Below are 24,393 nucleotides of genomic sequence, written 5' to 3' on the forward strand. Positions count from 1 at the left end.
ACTGAAGTGGATTTAACAAGTGGCATCAATAAGGGATCATTCACCTGGATTCACCTGGTCAGTCTATGTCACGGAGAGAACAGGTGTTCTTAATGTTTTGTACACTCTGTGTATAACTATTATTTTAATGTAATATCTTATGTTGTTCTTGTCTGTAACCGTTCTGTAATTTGTCATGTATTTGTACGTGTCATGTGGACTCCAGGAAGAGTAGCTGCTGCATGTGCAGTATCTAATGGGGATCCTAATGAACTAACCTCCTGTAACGATTGTCGTCAGGAGGAGAAGGAGAAGAGCAAAGTGCAGCGTGGTGAGTATTCATAATTCCTTTTAATGAATACGAATACTAGAACAAAACACCAACACAGGTGGGAACAGGCTACCTAAGTATGATTCTCAATCAGAGACAACGATAGACAGCTGCCTCTGATTGAGAACCATACCAGGCCAAACACACAGAAATACAAAACAAGGACAACATAAAACACCAGACATAGAATGCCCACCCAAACTCACGCCCTGACCAACCAATAGAGACATAAAGAGGATCTCTACGGTCAGGGCCCCCCCCCTGTAATGTCCCACTTCATGTTGTATTATCTAATGATTAGAAGAATGGAGGTCGGGATGTCTGATATTGTTTGTTGAACTTTACTGAAAGCGTTACAAGGATACATACACTGTTGTTCACTAGTTCTTCAGCTCAACTAGTGCAGGAGTCAAATACTGGAATGAAATACTGAGTGTATCAGTTCAAACTGGATTTACAAGTTTCATAATATATGCCATTTAGCAGACACTTTTATCCAAAGCAACTGACAGTCATGCGTGCATACCTGTTACGTATGGGTAGTCCTGGGGATCAAACCCACTACCCCGTGCCATGCTCTACCAGCTGCACAACAGAGGACCATATTCTCTCTCTCTCAATTCAACATTGAGGACAGGGAAGAATAACCATCTTCCATCTACTTTCCAGCATAACAACTATGATTTGTTCTCTTTGAATACATATATTTCCCCCCCCTGATTTGCTTTGAGCTCTGTGTTATTGAAGAATAACATCAACTGCTAACAATGTCTATATACAGTGATGTAACGATCTGCAAATAGTTAAAGTACAAAAGGGAAAATAAATAAACATAAATATGAGTTGTATTTACAATGGTGTTTGTTCTTCACTTGTTGCCCTTTTATTGTGGCAACAGGTCACATCTCTCTCTCTCTCCCTCTCCCTCTTCCTCCCTCCTTACACTAAAGAGGCCAGGCCTTTCACAGTGATACTCATGACTAGAGGAAGGTATCCAGGCTGGTCCTTCATCTCTGTCCTCAGTGTGTCCTCCTCTCTCTTCAGTGTAACTGTAGAGTGACCAAAGAGACTCTCTGTCCTCCCAAACACCTCCTCCTCAGTCAGAACAGCCAGACCTGCATCTCTCAGAGAGAGGGTCTCTCCACTCCCTGCTGCCACATGCTGCACCTGGAGGACAAGCAGCACAGGAATACATTGATATGCTTTATTTTCTGGGTCATTCTTGAATTAAGGTGGCATTTGCATCCCTCGACTTGGCAACAATAACAAACACTTTAAAATTACAAATAATGAGAGATTATACATGTTGAATTGATATTGAACTGTTTATCAATGTGAAACACAATGGAAGTCAAGTCCTTTATACTGCAAAACTTTATCTTAGTGACATGTTTTTGGGATCTATTATCTTGAATGTTATAAAAATTAAACAAAAGTTTTTAATAGATTTTATAGATCAATAAAAACAAATATAATATGTTGTTACCCCTTGAACATCACTCATTACAAAGATATATATATCTACAAAGTAAACAAAATGAATGAATACACTGTATATAGATCAATAAAGCAAAGAAGGCCATTCAAATATATATATATTTTTACTACTATTATGTGTCCCTAAGTTTTATGTAATTAGTGTTACTGCCTTAAACATCACTCATTACAAAGATATACAAGGACCTTGAGCATTCCTTCCAGTGGCAAACTGTTATCAGGAGAGGGGTCAATATTAAAGAAGATTATTAGCTAATCACACCCTTATAGTATGTCATCAATGTTATGATTCCAAAGATCATTTGGTTTAAATAAAACATATCATTGGTGTAACTCAATATTAAATGAAGGGAAATTACACTCTGAGCAAAATTATTAATCAAATCTCTTTAGTAAATTATTAAGTCAATTATTTTTAAAGGTTAAATGACCTTAGATTTGAGATCGGTGGCCTCCATTTAAGAAATTCCTAAATTACTTACAAAAAGTAATTGGTGAGACCTATACTTTGATGCAACACATCATTCCGGGCAGCCCCACCACTATCCAGTAGATGGCGCTGTTCTGCATGTAATTCTGGCTTTCATTCATGTCACAACATTATATCAGTAAGCAAACACATTTGATTTGTAATTGCTTGAGCTAATAAAGCATACAGTACGTGTTCGCTTCCCTGTTGTATTGTTATTTTGGTAAATGTTGTTTGAGGAAAGGCAGCTCCCTAATGCAGCTGTTTCATTGTCACTCAGTGATCTGTTGTGGAGAGGCTAGCCAGGGGAAAGCCCTCATTGATCTACTCTGGTTGTGCGCAATTGGCTGCGCTTGATTGGCGCATTCACAATGGTTCAGATGGGTGAGTGAATGCATTGGGACAGTGCAACAGCACGTACTGGGATACTCAGTCAGCTGTAGCCCAACAGCATGTACTGGGAGACTCAGTCAGATGTAGCCCAACAGCATGTACTGGGAGACTCAGTCAGATGTAGCCCAACAGCACGTACTGGGAGACTCAGTCAGATGTAGCCCAACAGCACATACTGGGAGACTCAGTCAGATGTAGCCCAACAGCATGTACTGGGAGACTCAGTCAGCTGTAGCCCAACAGCACGTACTGGGAGACTCAGTCAGATGTAGCCCAACAGCATGTACTGGGAGACTCAGTCAGATGTAGCCCAACAGCACGTACTGGGAGACTCAGTCAGATGTAGCCCAACAGCACGTACTGGGAGACTCAGTCAGCTGTAGCCCAACAGCACGTACTGGGAGACTCAGTCAGATGTAGCCCAACAGCACGTACTGGGAGACTCAGTCAGATGTAGCCCAAAAGCATGTACTGGGAGACTCAGTCAGATGTAGCCCAACAGCACGTACTGGGAGACTCAGTCAGATGTAGCCCAACAGCACGTACTGGGAGACTCAGTCAGCTGTAGCCCAACAGCACGTACTGGGAGACTCAGTCAGATGTAGGCCAACAGCATGTACTGGGAGACTCAGTCAGATGTAGCCCAACAGCACGTACTGGGAGACTCAGTCAGATGTAGCCCAACAGCACGTACTGGGAGACTTAGTCAGCTGTAGCCCAACAGCACGTACTGGGAGACTCAGTCAGCTGTAGCCCAACAGCAAGTACTGGGAGACTCAGTCAGATGTAGCCCAACAGCATGTACTGGGAGACTCAGTCAGATGTAGCCCAACAGCATGTACTGGGAGACTCAGTCAGATGTAGCCCAACAGCACGTACTGGGAGACTCAGTCAGATGTAGCCCAACAGCATGTACTGGGAGACTCAGTCAGATGTAGCCCAACAGCACGTACTGGGAGACTCAGTCAGATGTAGCCCAACAGCACGTACTGGGAGACTCAGTCAGATGTAGCCCAACAGCATGTACTGGGAGACTCAGTCAGATGTAGCCCAACAGCATGTACTGGGAGACTCAGTCAGATGTAGCCCAACAGCACGTACTGGGAGACTCAGTCAGCTGTAGCCCAACAGCATGTACTGGGAGACTCAGTCAGCTGTAGGCCAACAGCACGTACTGGGAGACTCAGTCAGCTGTAGGCCAACAGCACGTACTGGGAGACTCAGTCAGCTGTAGGCCAACAGCACGTACTGGGAGACTCAGTCAGCTGTAGGCCACTTGGGTGCTGCTATAGAGATTCATTAGTAGTGCCTGCCCAAGAAGGCTTGATGTAATTTGCCACAGATAAATAGATGTCTTATCTCCTGTAGCAATTTCATAGTTGTTTATCGTCTTCTAGTTAGCTAGCTGAAAAGTCATCATACATCATGTCAACAATCTCCTAGCAAATTATTTTAAAACGTGTAGAGATAAAACATATTGGTGCTCATCAACCATTGAACAGACCTCAGTTAAAATAGAGCAAGTTATAAAATAATTAAACCTGACTGGTTTGGATGGAACTTGTGGTGGCTAACAGCTGCTGTCTGAGGTAGCTAGCTAGCTACAACGTGTTGTTAATGATTGATGTCAGAATGTAATAACCCATGGAACTGTATCTATGCAATGGTTGAAGGGAGGGAGTAGCTTTATAAACGTTGTTTCTTTATTCATAACCTGAGCATCTTGTTAACAGACAGGCAGAGGCAACTGCACTCAGAATGGTGTTCTGCTGCGTCCCAAAACTCTAACAATGATTAGCAATATTGCAGACCGATGCTGATATTGATTCTGAAGTAAAATAGACTTTATTCTATAAAGTATGCTGGACAACCGTGGTGTTCCTTGCAATAGGAGCCAAAGATATGGGAAAGTAGCCTATACACTGGTCATAACCCTTATGTTATAACGTCTGTGTGTGTCTGGTAAGTATTTATGATGGTGCATTCAATGTGTAGTGTAGTAATGTATCGATGCATATTCACTTTTTCATGAAGTTTCTCCACCAATATTTTTTTGTTAAAAATTGCCACTGGTTACCGTCATTGGTGTCAGTACTGCTACTGGTTGTACAATGTTATCATAATGGTATAAATATTTGTTTATTTAACATGGGAAGATACATTTACATAAACCCAAATACATTTACATAAACAAAAACCTAGAAAAATGAACTCCAGGTCATATACGACTAGAGGCTCAATCAAGCAGGTGTGAACTCACCAGGATCTGCAGGGCCTGTAAGACTGGAGGACTGCAACAGGATCCCAACACAGAGAGACCCTCATCTGTCATTCCTGAGAAATAAATATGCACACATAAAACCACAGTAGTGAACCTAGTTTCCCAGGAACTGATCAAATAATAACTGGAGAATCCTGTGAAAACTGCTCTCTATCTCACCGTCCATGGCACTGACAATGAGGTGGACGGCACTGAGAAGTGAGGATCTGATCTCGTCCTCATCCTTCCCAACACATTGGTCTACAAGATCCAGTATGGCCTGGACTGTTTCCCTCTCAGACTCTTCCAGATCACCCAGGTCAGAAGTCTCACCATCACACATCTGATCCAGCTGTGACAAGAGAGAGAGGGAGATAGAGAGAGAGAGAGAGAGAGAGAGCGAGAGAGAGAGAGAGCGAGAGAGAGAGAGAGAGAGAGAGAGAGAGAGAGAGACAATATGAAAGACAGAGAGAGAATGTTACAGATATTCTGGGTGAGATATTCATCCCTGCTATTAGGTGTGAGTGTGTGTGTCTACAATATGACAAGACAGAGAGAGAGAGAGACAGAGACAGAGACAGAGACAGAGACAGAGACAGAGACAGAGACAGAGACAGAGACAGAGACAGAGACAGAGACAGAGACAGAGACAGAGACAGAGACAGACAGACAAGACAGACAGGGAGAGAGAGAGAGACAGAGATAGAGAGAGAGAGACAGAATGGTAAAAAGAGACAAGGCAAGAAGGCCATTTGCTCTTGGGGGTGGCAGGTAGCCTAGTGGTTAGAGCATTGGGCCAGTAACCGAAAGGTTGCTAGATTGAATCCCCGAGCTGACATGGTACACATCTGTTGTTCTGCTCCTGAACAAGGCAGTTAACCCACTGTTCCTAGGATGTCATTGTAAATAAGAATTTGTTATTCACTGACTTATCTGGTAAAATAAAAAAGGCCATAAAAATGAACATAAAATTTGACATACCAATTAGGATTTTGCTAAAAATACTTCAATCAGATATAGAACCTGTTGCCACTGTGTAGGTATGCGTAACTGGCTGTAAGGGAGTCAGGCGCAGGAGAGCAGAAGTTGGGTAGCCAAAGGAGTCTTTTGTTTCGGGGAACAAAACACACAGCACTAAGAACACTAAACACAATATGGGTTGACATAACCCAGCGCAAACCAGTCTAGCGTGCACATACACGAAACAACAAACAATTCCACACACAGACATGGGGGGAACAGAGGGTTATATACACGTCTGATACTGAGGGCATTGAAACCAGGTGTGTAGGAAAACAAGACAAGACAAATGGCAAAAATGAAAGGTGGATCGGCGATGGCTAGGAAGCCGGTGACGTCGACCGCCAAACGCCGCTCGAACAAGGAGAGGAACCGACTTCGGCGGAAGTCGTGACACACTGGTTATGGTTGTGAAGTCTGGGGTCCGCTCACAAAATGGGACAAACACCAAATTGAGACTCTGCATGCAGAATTCTGCAAAAATATCCCCTGTGTACAACATAAAACACCAAATAATGCATGCAGAGCAGAATTGGGCTGATACCCACTAATTATCAAAATCTAGAAAAGAGCCATTAAATTCTACAACCACCTAAAAGTAAGCGATACCCAAACCTTCCATAACAAAGCCATCACCTACAGAGAGATGAACCTGGAGAAGAGTCCCCTAAGCAAGCTGGTCCTGGGGCTCTGTTCACAAACACAAACAGACCCCACAGAGCCCCAGGACAGCAACACAATTAGACACAACCAAATCATGAGAAAAGAAAAAGATAATTACTTGACACATTGGAAATAATTAACAAAAAACTGAGCAAACTAGAATGCTATTTGGCCCTAAACAGAGAGTACACAGTGGCAGAATACCTGACCACTGTGACTGACCCAAAATTAAAGAAAGCTTTGACTATGTACAGACTCAGTGAGCATAGCCTTGCTATTGAGAAAGGCTGCCATAGGCAGACCTGGATATCAAGAGAAGACAGGCTATGTGCACACTGCCCACAAAATGAGGTGGAAACTGAGCTGCACTTCCTAACCTCCTGCCCAATGTATGACCATATTAGAGACACATTTCCCTCAAATTTCACAAACCCACAAAGAATTTGAAAACAAACCCAATTTGATAAACTCCCATATCTATTGGGTGAAATACCACAGTGTGCAATCACAGAAGCAAGAATTGTGACCTGTTGCCACAAGAAAAGGTCAACCAGTGAAGAACAAACACCATTGTAAATAGAACCCATATTTATGTTTATTTATTTTTGCTTTGGTACTTTAACTATGTGCACATCGTTGCAACACATTTGAAATGTCTTTATTCTTTTGAAACTTTTGTGTGTAATGTTTACTGTTTTTATTGTTTATTTCACTTTTGTTTATTATCTATTTCACTTGCTTTGGCAATGTAAACATACAGTACTAGTCAAAGGTTAAGACATACCTACTCATTCAAGGGTTTTCTTCATTTTTATTATTTTCTATATTGTAGAATTAAAAGAAGTAAAGACATCAAAACGATGAAATTACACATATGGAATCACTTAGTAACCAAAAAAGTGTTAAACAAATCAAAATATATTTTAGATTCTTCAAAATAGCCACCCTTTGCCTTGATGACAGCTTTGCACACTCTTATAGACTTGTTTACGTGCTGCTGTGCATTTTGTTGCTAACCTTACTTTCCTACCTGACAACTTTACGTTTTTTACTTTTTAATTACCGTTTATATTTTTTGTTTTTTCCTCGCTCAACTTTTTGTCTTTCAACTTTTCACTCCGGACGCTTTATCTGGACGTGGTTCGTCAGGACCTCCAACAGCCGAAGCTAAGTAGTAACATTAACATGATGCCTTCTAATTGCAGTCGCTGTACTCATAATATACAGCAGAACGATCGACTTACGGCGAGGATAGCTGTGCTGCAAGCCCAGCTTCAGACGCAATCGTTAGGCAAGGGTAATTTCAGTGTAGGAAAGGAAGAAACAGCGTCTGTGCCACCAGTAAGTACAGATACTAACGTTAGTATAAATCCCCCCACACAGTCCCCGCAGCCGGACAACTTTCTCATGGCTTCTGGAGGGAAATGCTGTTGGAATGCTCAACCGGTGTCGCTCATTCAGCCGACAGAAACATTCAACCGGTTTTCCCCATTAAGCAGCGGGTCGGAGTCTGAGGCCGAGCCTTCTCTGGTCTCTAATCCTCCCGTTACGGGGTCTGAGACGCCGAAGCCTCCCACCATTAGCTCTGACAAATTGAAAACCCTAGTCATTGGCGACTCCATTACCCGCAGTATTAGACTTAAAACGAAGAATCCAGCAATCATACACTGTTTACCAGGGAGCAGGGCTACCGAAGTTAAGGCTAATCTGAAGATGGCGCTGGCTAAAGTTAAAACCTCCTGAGAGTATAGGGCTAAAACTGAGTGTAGAGAGTATAGGGATATTGTTATTCACGTTGGCACCAATGATGTTATGATGAAACAGTCAGAGGTCACCAAGCGCAACATAGCTTCAGCGTGTAAATCAGCTAGAAAGATGTGTCGGCATCGAGTAATTGTCTCTGGCCCCCTCCCAGTTAGGGGGAGTGATGAGCTCTACAGCAGAGTCTCACAACTCAATTGCTGGTTGAAAACTGTTTACTGCCCCTCCCAAAAGATAGAATTTGTAGATAATTGTCCCTCTTTCTGGGACTCACCCACAAACAGGACCAAGCCTGGCCTGTTGAGGAGTGACGGACTCCATCCTAGCTGGAGGGGTGCTCTCATCTTATCTAGGAACATAGACAGGGATCTAACTCCTCTAGCTCCACAATGAAATAGGGTGCAGGCCAGGCAGCAGGCTGTTAGCCAACCTTCCAGCTTTGTGGAGTCTGCCACTAGCACAGTCAGTGTAGTCAGCTCAGCTATCCCCATTGAGACCGTGTCTGTGCCTCAACCTAGGTTGGGCAAAATTAAACATGGCGGTGTTCGCCTCAGCAATCTCACTGGAATAAAGACCTCCATTCCTGCCATAATTGAAAGAGATACCTCACATCTCAAAATGGGGCTACTCAATGTTAGATCCCTCACTTCCAAGGCAGTTATAGTCAATGAACTAATCACTGATCATAATCTTGATGTGATTGGCCTGACTGAAACAGGGCTTAAGCCTGATGAATTTACTGTGTTAAATGAGGCCTCTCCTCCTGGTTACACTAGTGACCATATCCCCCGCGCATCCCGCAAAGGCGGAGGTGTTGCTAACATTTATGATAGCAAATAGAATTAAATTAAATTAAAACGACGTTTTCGTCTTTTGAGCTTCTAGTCATGAAATCTATGCAGCCTACTCAATCACTTTTTATAGCTACTGTTTACAGGCCTCCTGGGCCGAATACAGCGTTCCTCACTGAGTTCCCTAAATTCCTATTGGACCTTGTAGTCATGGCAGATAATATTCAAATTTTTGGTGACTTTAATATTCACATGGAAAAGTCCACAGACCCACTCCATCATCGACTCAGTTGGTTTTGTCCAACATATCTAAGTAACCTACTCACTGCCACAGTCATACTCTGGACCTAGTTTTGTCCCGTGGAATAAATGTTGTGGATCTTAATGTTTTTCCTCATAATCATGGACTATCGGACCACCATTTTATTACGTTTGCAATCGCAACAAATAATCTGCTCAGACCCCAACTAAGGATCATTAAAAGTCGTGCTATAAATACTCGGACAACCCAAAGATTCCTAGATGCTCTTCCAGACTCCCTCCGCCTACCCGAGGACATCAGAGTACAAAAATCAGTTAACCACCTAACTGAGGAACTCAATTTAACCTTGCGCAATACTCTAGATGCAGTCGCACCACTAAAAACAAAAAACATTTGTCATAAGAAACTAGCTCCCTGGTATACAGAAAATACCCGAGCTCTGAAGCCAGCTTCCAGAAAATTGTAACGGAAATGGCGCCACACCAAACTGGAAGTCTTCCGACTAGCTTGGAAAGACAGTACCGTGCAGTATCGAAGAGCCCTCACTGCTGCTCGATCATCCTATTTTTCCAACTTAATTGAGGAAAATAAGAACAATCCAAAATGTATTTTTGATACTGTCGCAAAGCTAACTAAAAAGCAACATTCCCCAAGAGAGGATGGCTTTCACTTCAGCAGTAATAAATTCATGAACTTCTTTGAGGAAAAGATCATGATCATTAGAAAGCAAATTACGGACTCCTCTTTAAATCTGCATATTCCTCCAATGCTCAGTTGTCCTGAGTCTGCACAACTCTGCCAGGACCTAGGATCAAGGGAGACACTCAAGTGTTTTAGTACTATATCTCTTGACACAATGATGAAAATAATCATGGCCTCTTAACCTTCAAGCTGCATACTGGACCCTATTCCAACTAACCTACTGAAAGAGCTGCTTCCTGTGCTTGGCCATCCTATGTTGAACATAATAAACGTCTCTCTGTCCACCGGATGTGTACCAAACTCACTAAAAGTGGCAGTAATAAAGCCTCTCTTGAAAAAGCCAAACCTTGACCGAGAAAATATAAAAAACTATCGGCATGTATCGAATCTCCCATTCCTCTCAATAAAAAAAAAAAAAGCTGTTGCACAGCAACTCACTGCCTTCCTGAAGACAAACAATGTATACGAAACGCTTCAGTCTGGTTTTAGACCCCATCATAGCACTGAGACTGCACTTGTGAAGGTTGTAAATTACCTTTTAATGGCGTCAGACCGAGGCTCTGCATCTGTCCTTGTGCTCCTAGACCTTAGTGCTGCTTTTGATACCATCGATCACCACATTCTTTTGGAGAGATTGGAAACCCTAATTGGTCTACAATGAACAAGTTCTGGCCTGGTTTAGATCTTATCTGTCGGAAAGATATCCGTTTGTCTCTGTGGATGGTTTGTCCTCTGCGGGGTGCATCACTTGAGTGGGTTAAGTCACTGACGTGATCTTCCTGTCCGGGTTGGCGTCCCCCCTTGGGTTGTGCCGTGGCGGAGATCTTTGTGGGCTATACTCGGCCTTGTCTCAGGATGGTAGATTGGTGGTTAGAGATATCCCTCTAGTGGTGTGGGGGCTGTGCTTTGGCAAAGTGGGTGGGGTTATATCCTGCCTGTTTGGCCCTGTCCGGGGGTATCGTCGGATGGGGGCACAGTGTCTCCTGACCCCTCCTGTCTCAGCCTCCAGTATCTATGCTGCAGTAGTTTATGTGTCGGGGGGCTAGGGTCAGTCTGTTATATCTGGAGTATTTCTCCTGTCTTATCCGGTGTCCTGTGTGAATTTAAGTATGCTCTCTCTAATTCTTTCTTTCTTTCTTTCTTTCCCTCTCTCTCTCTCTCTCTCTCTCTCTCTCTCTCGGAGGACATGAGCCCTAGGACCATGCCTCAGGACTACCTGGTCTGATGACTCCTTGCTGTCCACAGTCCACCTGGCCGTGCTGCTGCTCCAGTTTATTATTATTTGACCCTGCTGGTCATCTATGAACATTTGAAAATCTTGGCCATGTTCTGTTATGATCTACACCCGGGACAGCCAGAAGAGGACTGGCCACCCCTCATAGCCTGGTTCCTCTCTAGGTTTCTTCCTAGGTTTTGGCCTTTCTAGGGAGTTTTTCCTAGCCACCGTGCTTCTACACCTGCATTGCTTGCTGGTTGGGGTTTTAGGCTGGGTTTCTGTACAGCACTTTGAGATATCAGCTGATGTAAGAAGGGCTTTATAAATACATTTGATTTGATTTGATTCTGGCTTTCCCTCAACCAGCTTCACATGGAATGTTTTTTCAACAGTCTTGAAGTAGTTCCCACATATGCTGAGCACTTGCTGGCTGCTTTTCCTTCACTCTGTGGTCCAATTCATCCCAAACCATCTCAATTGGGTTGAGGTCTGGTGATTGTGGAGGCCAGGTCATCTGATACAGCACTCTATCACTCTCCTTCTTGGTCAAATAGCCCTTACACCGCCTGGAGGTGTGTTTTGCGTCATTGTCCTGTTGAAAAAAACAAATGATAGTCCCACTAAGCACAAACCAGATGGGATGGAGTATCGCTGCAGAATGCTGTGGTAGCCATGCTGGTTAAGTGTGCCTTGAATTCTAAATAAATCACAGACAGTTTCTCCAGCAAAGCACCCCACACCATCACACCTCCTCCTCCATGCTTCACGGTGGGAACCACACATGCGGAGATAATCCGTTCACCTACTATGCATCTCACAAAGACACGGCGGTTGGAACCAAAAATCTCAAATTTGGACTCATCAGATCAAAGTTGTGACGTGATGAGGTTGGATCCAGGTGCGTAGAAGAGACCAGACGAGGAATCAGTGGTTAAACATAAATACTTTACTGAGAAACGGTATCCAAAGGATCACAGTAACAACAAACACTAAGTCTCGAAAACTCACTCAGGAAACAAACGCACACGATAAACAATTCAAGCTTCAGCAAAGGAAACTAGAAAACACACCTCTTTTAACAGGAAACTCATAATGAATGATAGGACACAGCTGAGTGGTGTTAATGTCTCAAGGTGACAGGTGAAACCATGACAAAAGGACATATTTCCACCGGTCTAATGTCCATTGCTTGTGTTTCTTAGCCCAAGCAAGTCTCTTCTTCTTATTGGTGTCCTTCGCAGTGGTTCATCTTTGCAGCAATTCGACCACACCAGCTGGCTGGTGTGTTTACGGACATATTCAATCAATCCTTATCCCAGTCTGCTGTTCCCACATGCTTCAAGAGGGCCACCATTGTTCCTGTTCCCAAGAAAGCTAAGGTAACTGAGCTAAACGACTACCGCCCCGTAGCACTCACTTCCGTCATCATGAAGTGCTTTGAGAGACTAGTCAAGGACCATATCACCTCCACCCTACCGGACACCCTAGACCCACTCCAATTTGCTTACCGACCCAATAGGTCCACAGACGACGCAATCGCAACCACACTGCACACTGCCCTAACCCATCTGGACAAGAGGAATACCCATGTGAGAATGCTGTTCATCGATTACAGCTCAGCATTTAACACCATAGTACCCTCCAAACTCGTCATCAAGCTCGAGACCCTGGGTCTCGACCCCGCCCTGTGCAACTGGGTCCTGGACTTCCTGACGGGCCGCCCCCAGGTGGTGAGGGTAGGTAACAACATCTCCACCCCGCTGATCCTCAACACTGGGGCCCCACAAGGGTGCGTTCTGAGCCCTCTCCTGTACTCCCTGTTCACCCACGACTGCGTGGCCATGCACGCCTCCAACTCAATCATCAAGTTTGCGGATGACACTACAGTGGTAGGCTTGATCACCAACAACGACGAGACGGCCTACAGGGAGGAGGTGAGGGCCCTCGGAGTGTGGTGTCAGGAAAATAACCTCATACTCAACGTCAACAAAACAAAGGAGATGATTGTGGACTTCAGGAAACAGCAGAGGGAGCACCCCCCTATCCACATCGACGGGTCAGTAGTGGAGAAGGTGGAAAGTTTTAAGTTCCTCGGTGTACACATCACGGACAAACTGAACTGGTCCACCCACACAGACAGCGTTGTGAAGAAGGCGCAGCAGCGCCTCTTCACCCTCAGGAGGCTGAAGAAATTCGGCTTGTCACCAAAAGCACTCACAAACTTCTACAGATGCACAATCGAGAGCATCCTGTCGGGCTGTATCACCGCCTGGTACGGCAACTGCTCCGCCCACAACCGTAAGGCTCTCCAGAGGGTAGTGAGGTCTGCAGAACGCATCACCAGGGGCAAACTACCTGCCCTCCAGGACACCTACACCACCCGATGTCACAGGAAGGCCATAAAGATCATCAAGGACAACAACCACCCAAGCCACTGCCTGTTCACCCCGCTATCATCCAGAAGGCGAGGTCAGTACAGGTGCATCAAAGCAGGGACCGAGAGACTGAAAAACAGCTTCTATCTCAAGGCCATCAGACTGTTAAACAGCCACCACTAACATTTAGCGGCCGCTGCCAACATACTGACTCAACTCCAGCCACTTTAAAAATGGGAATTGATGGAAATTATGTAAAAATGTACCACTAGCCACTTTAAGCAATGCCACTTAATACAATGTTTACATACCCTACATTACCCATCTCATATGTATATATACTGTACTCTATATCATCTACTGCATCTTGCCATCTTTATGCAATACATGTACCACTAGCCACTTTAAACTATGCCACTTTATGTTTACATACCCTACAGTACTCATCTCATATGTATATACCGTACTCTATACCATCTACTGCATCTGCCATGCCGTTCTGTACCACCACTCATCCATATATCTTTATGTACATATTCTTTATCCCTTTACACTTGTGTGTGTGTGTAAGGTAGTAGTGTGGAATTGTTAGGTTAGATTACTGTTGGTTATTACTGCATTGTCGGAACTAGAAGCACAAGCATTTCGCTACACTCGCATTAACATCTGCTAACCATGTGTATGTGACTAATAAAATTTGATTTGATTTGATTTGATGAAGGCCTGATTCACACAGTCTCCTCTGAACAGTTGACGAAGGCCTGATTCACACAGTCTCCTCTGAACAGTTGATGAAGGCCTGATTCACACAGTCTCCTCTGAACAGTTGATGAAGGCCTGATTCACACAGTCTCCTCTGAACAGTTGATGAAGGCCTGATTCACACAGTCTCCTCTGAACAGTTGATGAAGGCCTGATTCACACAGTCTCCTCTGAACAGTTGATGAAGGCCTGATTCACACAGTCTCCTCTGAACAGTTGACGAAGGCCTGATTCACACAGTCTCCTCTGAACAGTTGATGAAGGCCTGATTCACACAGTCTCCTCTGAACAGTTGATGATGGCCTGATTCACACAGTCTCCTCTGAACAGTTGATGAAGGCCTGATTCACACAGTCTCCTCTGAACAGTTGATGAAGGCCTGATTCACACAGTCTCCTCTGAACAGTTGGTGAAGGCCTGATTCACACAGTCTCCTCTGAACAGTTGATGAAGGCCTGATTCACACAGTCTCCTCTGAACAGTTGATGAAGGCCTGATTCACACAGTCTCCTCTGAACAGTTGATGAAGGCCTGATTCACACAGTCTCCTCTGAACAGTTGATGAAGGCCTGATTCACACAGTCTCCTCTGAACAGTTGACGAAGGCCTGATTCACACAGTCTCCTCTGAACAGTTGATGAAGGCCTGATTCACACAGTCTCCTCTGAACAGTTGGTGAAGGCCTGATTCACACAGTCTCCTCTGAACAGTTGATGAAGGCCTGATTCACACAGTCTCCTCTGAACAGTTGGTGAAGGCCTGATTCACACAGTCTCCTCTGAACAGTTGATGAAGGCCTGATTCACACAGTCTCCTCTGAACAGTTGGTGAAGGCCTGATTCACACAGTCTCCTCTGAACAGTTGATGAAGGCCTGATTCACACAGTCTCCTCTGAACAGTTGATGAAGGCCTGATTCACACAGTCTCCTCTGAACAGTTGATGTTGAGATGTTTCTTTTACTTGAACTCTGTGGAGCATTAATTTGGCTGGTAACTTGAATGAACTTATCCTCTGGGTCTTTCTTTCCTGTGGCGGTCCTCATGAGAGACAGTTTTGTCATAGAACTTGATGGTTTTTGCGAAAATTTCACGCATTGACGGACCTTCATGTCTTAAAGTAATGATGGACTGTATTTTCTCCATGCTTATTTGAGCTGTTCTTGCCATAATATGGACTTGGTCTTTTACCAAGTAGGGCTATCTTCTGTATACCACCCCTACCTTGTCACAACACAGCTGATTGGCTCATACTGTAAGGACCGACGCTGGAGCAGAGAAGCAGGTACGGGGAGTCAACATTTAATAAGGAACAGACATGGAACATGACAGGAACAGCATCAGAACAATGCTGAAGCAGAGGGGGGGGGGGGGGCAGACAGATATAGGGGAGGTAATGAAAGAGGTGATTGAGTCCAGGTGAGTCCAATAACCGCTGATGCGCGTGACGGGGGAAGGCAGGTGTGCGTAATGATGGTGGCAGGAGTGGGTAATGCTGGGGAGCCAGGCACCCTCGAGCGCCAAGGGGGAAGAGCGGGAGCAGGCGTGACACAAACGCATTAACTTCTTGGAACTATAGGGGGTGCTGTTCCGCATTAGCATATTTGTGTCTCCAAATTAAACTGCCTCGTGCTAAATTCTTGATCGTACAATATGCATATTATTGTTATTATTGGATAGAAAACACCTTCTAGTTTCTATAGAAGTTGGAATTTTGTCTCTGAGTGGTACAGAACAATTTCTACAGCACTTTTCATGACAGGGTTCAGATTTCAGAAATTTTTACCTCTGATCTGGGGTCTGTTTTTAAGGCGACAGTGCCTACGTCTTCCTCTGGGTGTCTGTACGTCATCACGTTTTCAATGAAATCGATGGGACATTCACAGCCATTATAAAAGACCAAAATGTACAGAGACCCCCCTTTCTCATCGTGCGCCTGAAGCGTGAAGGACATCGGACCTGCCTCGTTCCAAATCGTTTTCTAACCAGCAATATTTCTCCGGTCATGTTTTCAGTCGTTATAGTTGTTAAAAACATCATAATGTAGTTAATTTGAACCGTTTTATAGCAATTTATATCCGTTTAGTGCGATTTTGAGGAATTTCTTTGTCGTGCCCTTTTTAGCTTTGGAAACGTTTCGGGGTGTCGGTCGTTGGTGGTGGACATTTCGAAGGACAGAGGACATCTATCGACCAAAAGACGTTTATAACATAGAAAGGATACATTGCCCAAGAATATGATGGAAGAACAGCTCAAAGTAAGCAATATTTAATATGATAAATCGTGTTTCTGTCGAAATATTTTAAACGCATATTTCGCCATTTTGTTTGGTATAGCTTCACTTGGCGAACCCTGTATTGAAAAGTAAGGATAATTTTAAAAATGTAAATCAGCGGTTGCATTAAGAACTCATTTGTCTTTCGATTGCTGTCAACCCTGTATTTTTTAGTCAAGTATATGATTAGCTTTCAATTAAACTAGATCACTCTGATAGATGACGTCAGACATATTGAGGCTTGATTTCCTAGTATTTTTATTGTGTAACCACGGTTTTGTATGGCTAAATATGCACCTTTTCGAACAAACTGTATATGTATGTTGTAAAATGATGTTACAGGAGTGTCATCGGAAGAATTCTGAGAAGGTTAGTGAAAAAATTAATATCTTTTGGCGGTGATTACGTTATAGCGCTCTTTGGCTGGAATCGATGCTCTGGTAACGTTTGCACATGTAGTATGCTAACTTATCGATTTATTGTGTTTTCGCTGAAAAACGCTTAGAAAATCTGAAATATGGTCTGAAATCACAAGAACTGGGTCTTTCCATTGCTATGCTTTGTCTATTTTTATGAAATGTTTTATGATGAGTAAATTGGTCATACACGTTGCTCTATCTAGTAATTCTAGTCGATTTGTGATGGTCGGTGCAATTGTAAACTGTGATTTCTACCTGAAATATGCACTTTTTTCTAACAAAAACTATCCTATACCATGAATATGTTATCAGACTGTCATCTGATGGTTTTTTTTATAGGTTATTGGCTATCAATATCTTAGTTGAGCCGAATTGGTGATAGCACCTGAAGGAGTAAGAAACTGATGGAGTTAGAATAGTGGTGTATTTTGCTAACGTGTTTAGCTAATAGATTTACATATTTTGTCTTCCCTGTAAAACATTTTAAAAATCTGAAATGGTGGCTTTATTCACAAGATCTGTATCTTTCATCTGGTGTCTTGGACTTGTGATTTAATGATATTTAGATGCTACTATCTACTTGTGAAGCTATGCTAGCTATGCTAATCAGTGTGTGGGGGGTGGGGGGTGCTCCCGGATCCGGGGTTAGTAGCCGTGAAAGGTTAAGTAGGAAAGAAATTCCACAAATTAACTTTTAACAAGGCACACCTGTTAATTGAAATGCATTCCAGGTGACTACTTCATGAAGCTGGTTGAGAGAATGCCAACCGTGCTTATAGCTGTCATCAACGCAAAGGGTGGCTACTTTGAAGAATCTCAAATATAAAATATTTTTAGATTTGTTTAACACTTTTTTGGTTACTACATGATTCCATATGTGTTATTTCATAGTTTTGATGTCTTCACTATTATTATACAATGTAGAAAATAGTACAAATAAAGAAAAACCCTTGAATGAGTAGGTGTCTCCAAACTTCTGACTGGTACTGTATGTTTCCCATGACAATAAAGCCCCTTAAATTAACATTGAATTGAATCGAGAGAGAGAGAGAGAGAGAGAGAGAGAGAGAGAGAGAGAGAGAGAGAGAGAGAGAGAGAGAGAGAGAGAGAGAGAGAGAAAGAGAGAGAGAGAGAGAGAGAGAGAGAGAGAGAGAGCGAGAAAGAGAGAGAGAGAGTATGTTACAGATATTCTGGTTGATATATTCATTCCTGCAATTAGTTGTGTGTGTGTGTTTGTTCCCAGTTTCTGTACGTCCCACTCACCACACTCTCCAGCACACTGACTGCCTCTCTGTCCTCCATGGTTGTCTTGAGGAGCTGGAGCAGGGAGGAACGTGTGGCTGCTGGCAGGACTGACAGCAGCTGGAAATGATCACTCAGTTTCTTCAGTTCTATCAACACACAAACAACAGACAGACCATGTTACTTTGGCAAAGTGTGATCAATGTTTTTTTTTTATATACCAAAAGTGTGGGAACTTTGTAATTACTAATCAAAGACAAATATTGAACATTCCATAGACATTACATGTTGACCAGACGTTCCATTCAGTAGATTACATGTTGACCAGACGTTCCATTCAGTAGATTACATGTTGACCAGACGTTCCATTCAGTAAACCACATGTTGACCAGACGTTCCATTCAGTAGACCACATGTTGACCACTAGACAGGAGACATTACCCTCCACTGGCATTATTACCTTCGTTCAGATTTAGGGGGCTGTTGGCATGAAAGTCGCCTCCCAGGTCCATAATTCCATCTACTTCCATCCCATCCTTTGACTTATCTATTTCAAAGCCCCCATTGTTGCAGATGAGGCACAGCTCTGTGGACAAGAGCAGACAACAGTCATAACCAGTCACACACAGACAGATACAGTGGCTGTACTAAATACAGTGGATATACTAAATACAATGGCTATACTAAATACAATGCCTATACTAAATACAATGGCTATACTAAATACAGTGGCTATACTAAATACAGTGCCTATACTAAATACAATGGCTATACTAAATACAGTGGCTGTACTAAATACAGTGGCTTTACTAAATACAGTGGCTGTACTAAATACAGTGGCTATACTAAATACAGTGGCTGTACTAAATACAATGGCTATACTAAATACAGTGGATGTACTAAATACAGTGGCTATACTAAATACAATGGCTGTACTAAATACAATGGCTATACTAAATACAGTGGATATACTAAATACAATGGCTATACTAAATACAGTGGCTGTACTAAATACAGTGGCTATACTAAATACAGTGGCTATACTAAATACAATGGCTGTACTAAATACAATGGCTATACTAAATACAGTGGATATACTAAATACAATGGCTATACTAAATACAGTGGCTGTACTAAATACATTGGCTATACTAAATACAGTGGCTGTACTAAATACAGTGGCTATACTAAATACAGTGGCTATACTAAATACAGTGAATATACTAAATACAGTGGCTGTACTAAATACAGTGGCTATACTAAATACAGTGGCTGTACTAAATACAGTGGCTGTACTAAATACAGTGGCTGTACTAAATACACTGAGGAACATAGACACTGGCTGTGTACTTTATCATGGTACTTAACCATGCAGCTATACCTGGGACATTGATAAACCATACACTTCCTCACCAAACTGTCCATTGCATTTGACGTAGAGTTCAATCAGACTGTAGGCCATGACAGTATTTGCAGGAATACCCAGTGACACATCACTATCTGTCTGAGTACTGCCGCTCTGCTTCATAGAGGCCTGTGGAAAACATTTAAAATTAGTCAGAGACGTTTGGTACACAGATGACCCAGATTCTAACCCAGACAGTCATCTATTCTACACCATTGCATTTTCAGGAAGTGGTTCTAATGTCAAGAACAGGAAATTATGTGGTAACTAGAGCTGGGGGATTCCACCAATTCGGTTTGAGAAGTGTAACTTGAAAAAAAAAAATGCATCTCAAGAGGTAACCTTTTATGACTATAGTAAGTGCCTGTTAAAGTGCCAAAAAAAGTAAGTAAGGTTGAACATAACTAGGGATATCCTTGTGACAGGGGGAATGTAAGCTTGCTGTTTGCAGGGATTGGCAATTGAATGCAAGCTTCACAATTTTTTTATTTTATTGTTAAAACATTTGTAGCATGTCTATCTATGGCGTGTTGTGGTCGACCTGCTCAGTGTTCCACCACAAAACACAAGAAAATTGGCAAAAACAATCAAACCAGCTCACCTGCTTTTACACTATAAATTGAATATTAGATGTTCAATATTTCTTCTGAAAAAAATATTTAAAAGGAATAGTTTTGAGAGTTCAGTTCACATAAAAGTGTTGACCTTAAAATGAGGGACGGACGTAAATGAATGCTGCATGGATGGACAATATGCTGAATGGTGGCACTTTAACAAGTCTTTATTCATATTAAAAATCTGATTTATTGAATTCTCCATGTGGTCTATATTAATTAAAGGGCACTTCATTTAATATAACATGCTTTTAAAATTCAATATTGGTGCACAATTTATTCTTAAAATATCAAGACACTATTTTTGTGGAACAACCCAGGTACAGCATTCTGACTAGAGCAAGAGACAGTATTACCACTACTGAACAGACATCTGTGACTATTACCACTACTGAACAGACATCTGTGACTATTACCACTACTGAACAGACATCTGTGACTATTACCACTACTGAACAGACATCTGTGACTATTACCACTACTGAACAGACATCTGTGACTATTACCACTACTGAACAGACATCTGTGACTATTACCACTACTGAACAGACATCTGTGACTATTACCACTACTGAACAGACATCTGTGACTATTACCACTACTGAACAGACATCTGTGACTATTACCACTACTGAACAGACATCTGTGACTATTACCACTACTGAACAGACATCTGTGACTATTACCACTACTGAACAGACATCTGTGACTATTACCACTACTGAACAGACATCTGTGACTATTACCACTACTGAACAGACATCTGTGACTATTACCACTACTGAACAGACATCTGTGACTATTACCACTACTGAACAGACATCTGTGACTATTACCACTACTGAACCAGACATCTGTGATCTGTCAATATGGTCCTGACATTTACTTTATTTATGAAGGCCTAGCTATCATAAAGTGAGATTATTGAGATAAAAAATCTATTTTACAACTAAATCTGAGTTACCAGGAAATATCAATCACTTCAGTAGGATGCCTGGTAATCTTTCCTCCTACCTTCACGCTCAGGGCCACGCAGGCGCTCACGTTGGCTCCTGCATTGCCACGCTTCCGGACATTGTTTGTGACCGGACAAGGTAGTGACGTCATAATCCTCTCCGTCAAGACGCCTAACACTGCTCTGGGATTCACACGGGTCTGCTTGATCACAGGATGGGACATGTCCAGAACTCTGCAGGAGGGACACATTTTAGGTCATATTTCATAGAAATCTGGAAACACTGGAAAGCTACTTTAAAAGTAAAAAAATGGATGTACCAATCACAGATTGTCCCTTTAAACTAAGCTAGTAGTGAAAACAGTGAGGAGGTAGTTCAAGTTTAAGGAAGTTGCTAAACCAGTACAGTTCCACTTCTTTGTTGTCTGAAAGCACCTCAACCTGAAAATGTCCTTTTTACACAAAAGATACCTGTCTGATGTCATTGCAACCAGTTTTGCCCGCTGCTCTTGGGTCTTGGACTCCTTGGGAAGGTGAACTGTATGATGTATTATGACTGTATGATGTATTATGACTGTATTATGATGAATTATGATGAATTATGACTGTATTATGATGAATTATGACTGTATTATGATGAATTATGATGTAGTATGATGAATTATTATGTATTATGACTGTATTATTTTATTTATTTTATTTTTATTTTACCGTTATTTTACCAGGTAAGTTGACTGAGAACACGTTCTCATTTGCAGCAACGACCTGGGGAATAGTTACAGGGGAGAGGAGGGGGATGAATGAGCCAATTGTAAACTGGGGATTATTAGGTGACCGTGATGGTTGAGGGCCAGATTGGGAATTTAGCCAGGACACCGGGGTTAACACCCCTACTCTTACGATAAGTGCCATGGGATCTTTAATGACCTCAGAGAGTCAGGACACCCGTTTAACGTCCCATCCGAAAGACGGCACCCTACACAGAGCAGTGTCCCCAATCACTGCCCTGGGGCATTGGAATCTTTGTTTAGACCAGAGGAAAGAGTGCCTCCTACTGGCCCTCCAACACCACTTCCAGCAGCACCTGGTCTCCCATCCAGGGACTGACCAGGACCAACCCTGCTTAGCTTCAGAAGCAAGCCAGCAGTGGTATTATGACTGTATTATGATGTATTATGATGAATTATTATGTATTATGACTGTATTAGGATGTATTATGACTGTATGATGATATATTATGACTGTATTATGACTGTATTATGATGTATTAGGACTGTATGATGATATATTATGACTGTATTATGACTGTATTATGATGTATTATGACTATATTATGATGTATTATGCCTGTATTATGATGTATTATGATGAATTATGACTGTATTGTGATGTATTATGACTGTATTATGATGTATTATGACTGTATTATGACTGTATTATGACTGTGTTATGATGTATTGTGACTGTATTATGATGTATTATGACTGTATTATGATGTATTATGACTGTAGTATGACGTATTATGACTGTATTATGACTGTACTGAACATGCATACAGTATAGGGTAACTCACCTGTTTTTTGAGTAGTTGTGTAAGTCCTTCACATCAACCTTCTCTTTGTTCAGGCTGCCAAGGGACAGATTCTGTTTGGTGGACCATTTCCCTCCCACGGTAATGTTGAAATCAGCCAACTTTGCCTCCACGTTTCCATCTGTGTTCATTTCTTTCTTGTCACCAAATGTCCCACTGTAGTCCACAAAGTCAGACTCCTTGACAGCTGAGGGAAAGTTCAACATTTGAATGGACTCTATGCTATTATACCACAGCACATATATATAACAGCCACATCCATGACATTATAATTTTCCTTTTCTGCTCAGAAAAACAAGAGAAGGATAAATAATTAAATCAATGGTCAGATATTTTAGAACAACATCAACCCATAGTTATTTGTCACTAGCGGGCTGCTCTGGTGCTTACTTGGGCTTAAAGGTGTGTTTCCAGGCGCTCCAGGCTTCAGGACATCACCGAGGGTAAAGCCAGGGGACTGGTATTTGGGTTCCTGCCAGAAGCATCTGTTCCTGGTCTTGACAATGAGTGATCGGAGATTCAGTTTGTCTGTGTCGTTCAGACTGGACACAGGGATCAGGCGTCCCTCATGATCTGTGTCCTTAACAAAGGCTTTTGTGGCTTTGGCAAACATCTGAGAGATGGTGATGGATCGTGTTTCTGGCTGCAGCAGATGACAAAGACACAAATTACAAAGATGTCTAAGAAACAAAACTAGGATGAACACACAAACACTCAATACAACATCTTCTGAAGAGCATTCTAAATACATTTCACAGTTGGCAAGACACTCAATAATGCAAACACAATCTCTTTGAAATGTTCACTTTCCCTGGGAAAAGAGTGGATCAGAACAGAGTAGCAAACAGGAAATACAAACAGGAAATAATTTTTGACCAAAATATTGGTTATATATCATTCAAGGCTATACAAAGCATGCTGTATATTTTTCTTAGTTGTTTTATTTCAACAACCTGCAAGAGCTTCAATACTAGGTCCTCACCAATTCTTCCTCTGGGTCCTTATGACTGACAGGTTGCAGAGATATGCTCTTAAAAAGGAGATACTAGTATGTCTGAAATGCATTAGCTAATATTTCATTACATACTAGTAGGAGGAGTCTCTTTAACTTAACCCCTTACTAGGAAACTGTCCTGTTCCACTCTTGCAAACCTGCTCTTCACTTCTGTTTTATTTCATGAGAAAATAACTTCACTAGAAGCAGGCAGAACTCAAGGAGCAACAGGCCTGTAATATTTTGTGTTTAAGAGCAGGGAATCATCCATTGCCATGTCTTTGGTACATACCAAGTTGCAGGGAAGCATAATGTGGTTTAGGTGTTGTCATCCTAATGTTAGTGAAGCAGTGTTGGGGAGTAGTTCTTACATGTAATTCAACATAGCACAGTTTAGTTTGTACAAGTACATGAGTGTA

General features: G+C 42.3%; 1 protein-coding gene across 2 annotated transcripts; it reads right to left on the minus strand.

Annotated features, from left to right (window-relative positions):
• Nucleotides 1-635: 635 nt before the first annotated feature.
• On the minus strand, nucleotides 636-24,001 carry LOC139573008 (gasdermin-E-like). Of its 2 annotated transcripts, none has more exons than XM_071395974.1 (10): nucleotides 23,963-24,001; nucleotides 23,371-23,623; nucleotides 22,963-23,167; nucleotides 21,449-21,623; nucleotides 19,829-19,949; nucleotides 18,876-19,001; nucleotides 18,437-18,564; nucleotides 5,110-5,281; nucleotides 4,930-5,003; nucleotides 636-1,477 (listed from the first exon to the last, which is right to left on the minus strand). In XM_071395974.1, exons 2-10 carry the CDS (start codon nucleotides 23,591-23,593, stop codon nucleotides 1,250-1,252), a joined length of 1,452 nt encoding a protein of 483 aa, XP_071252075.1. In that variant the 5' UTR covers nucleotides 23,594-23,623; nucleotides 23,963-24,001; the 3' UTR covers nucleotides 636-1,249. The 2 variants fall into 2 exon arrangements, with proteins under 2 accessions (XP_071252075.1, XP_071252074.1); XM_071395973.1 differs by lacking the exon at nucleotides 23,963-24,001 and adding an exon at nucleotides 23,934-23,952.
• Nucleotides 24,002-24,393: the final 392 nt, after the last annotated feature.

This window comes from Salvelinus alpinus, chromosome 4 (assembly GCF_045679555.1).
Source record: "Salvelinus alpinus chromosome 4, SLU_Salpinus.1, whole genome shotgun sequence".
Classification (NCBI taxonomy): domain Eukaryota; kingdom Metazoa; phylum Chordata; class Actinopteri; order Salmoniformes; family Salmonidae; genus Salvelinus; species Salvelinus alpinus.

Excerpts from the sequence above, each read along its gene's own strand:
- LOC139573008 (XM_071395974.1), bottom strand. The coding sequence starts at position 23,593 with ATGTTTGCCAAAGCCACAAAAGCCTTTGTTAAGGACACAGATCATGAG. Across the intron at positions 21,624-22,962 it reads CACAACTACTCAAAAAACAG|AGTTCTGGACATGTCCCATC; the intron begins GTGAGTTACCCT and ends TCCCTCCTGCAG. Across the intron at positions 5,004-5,109 it reads CATTGTCAGTGCCATGGACG|GAATGACAGATGAGGGTCTC; the intron begins GTGAGATAGAGA and ends TTTATTTCTCAG.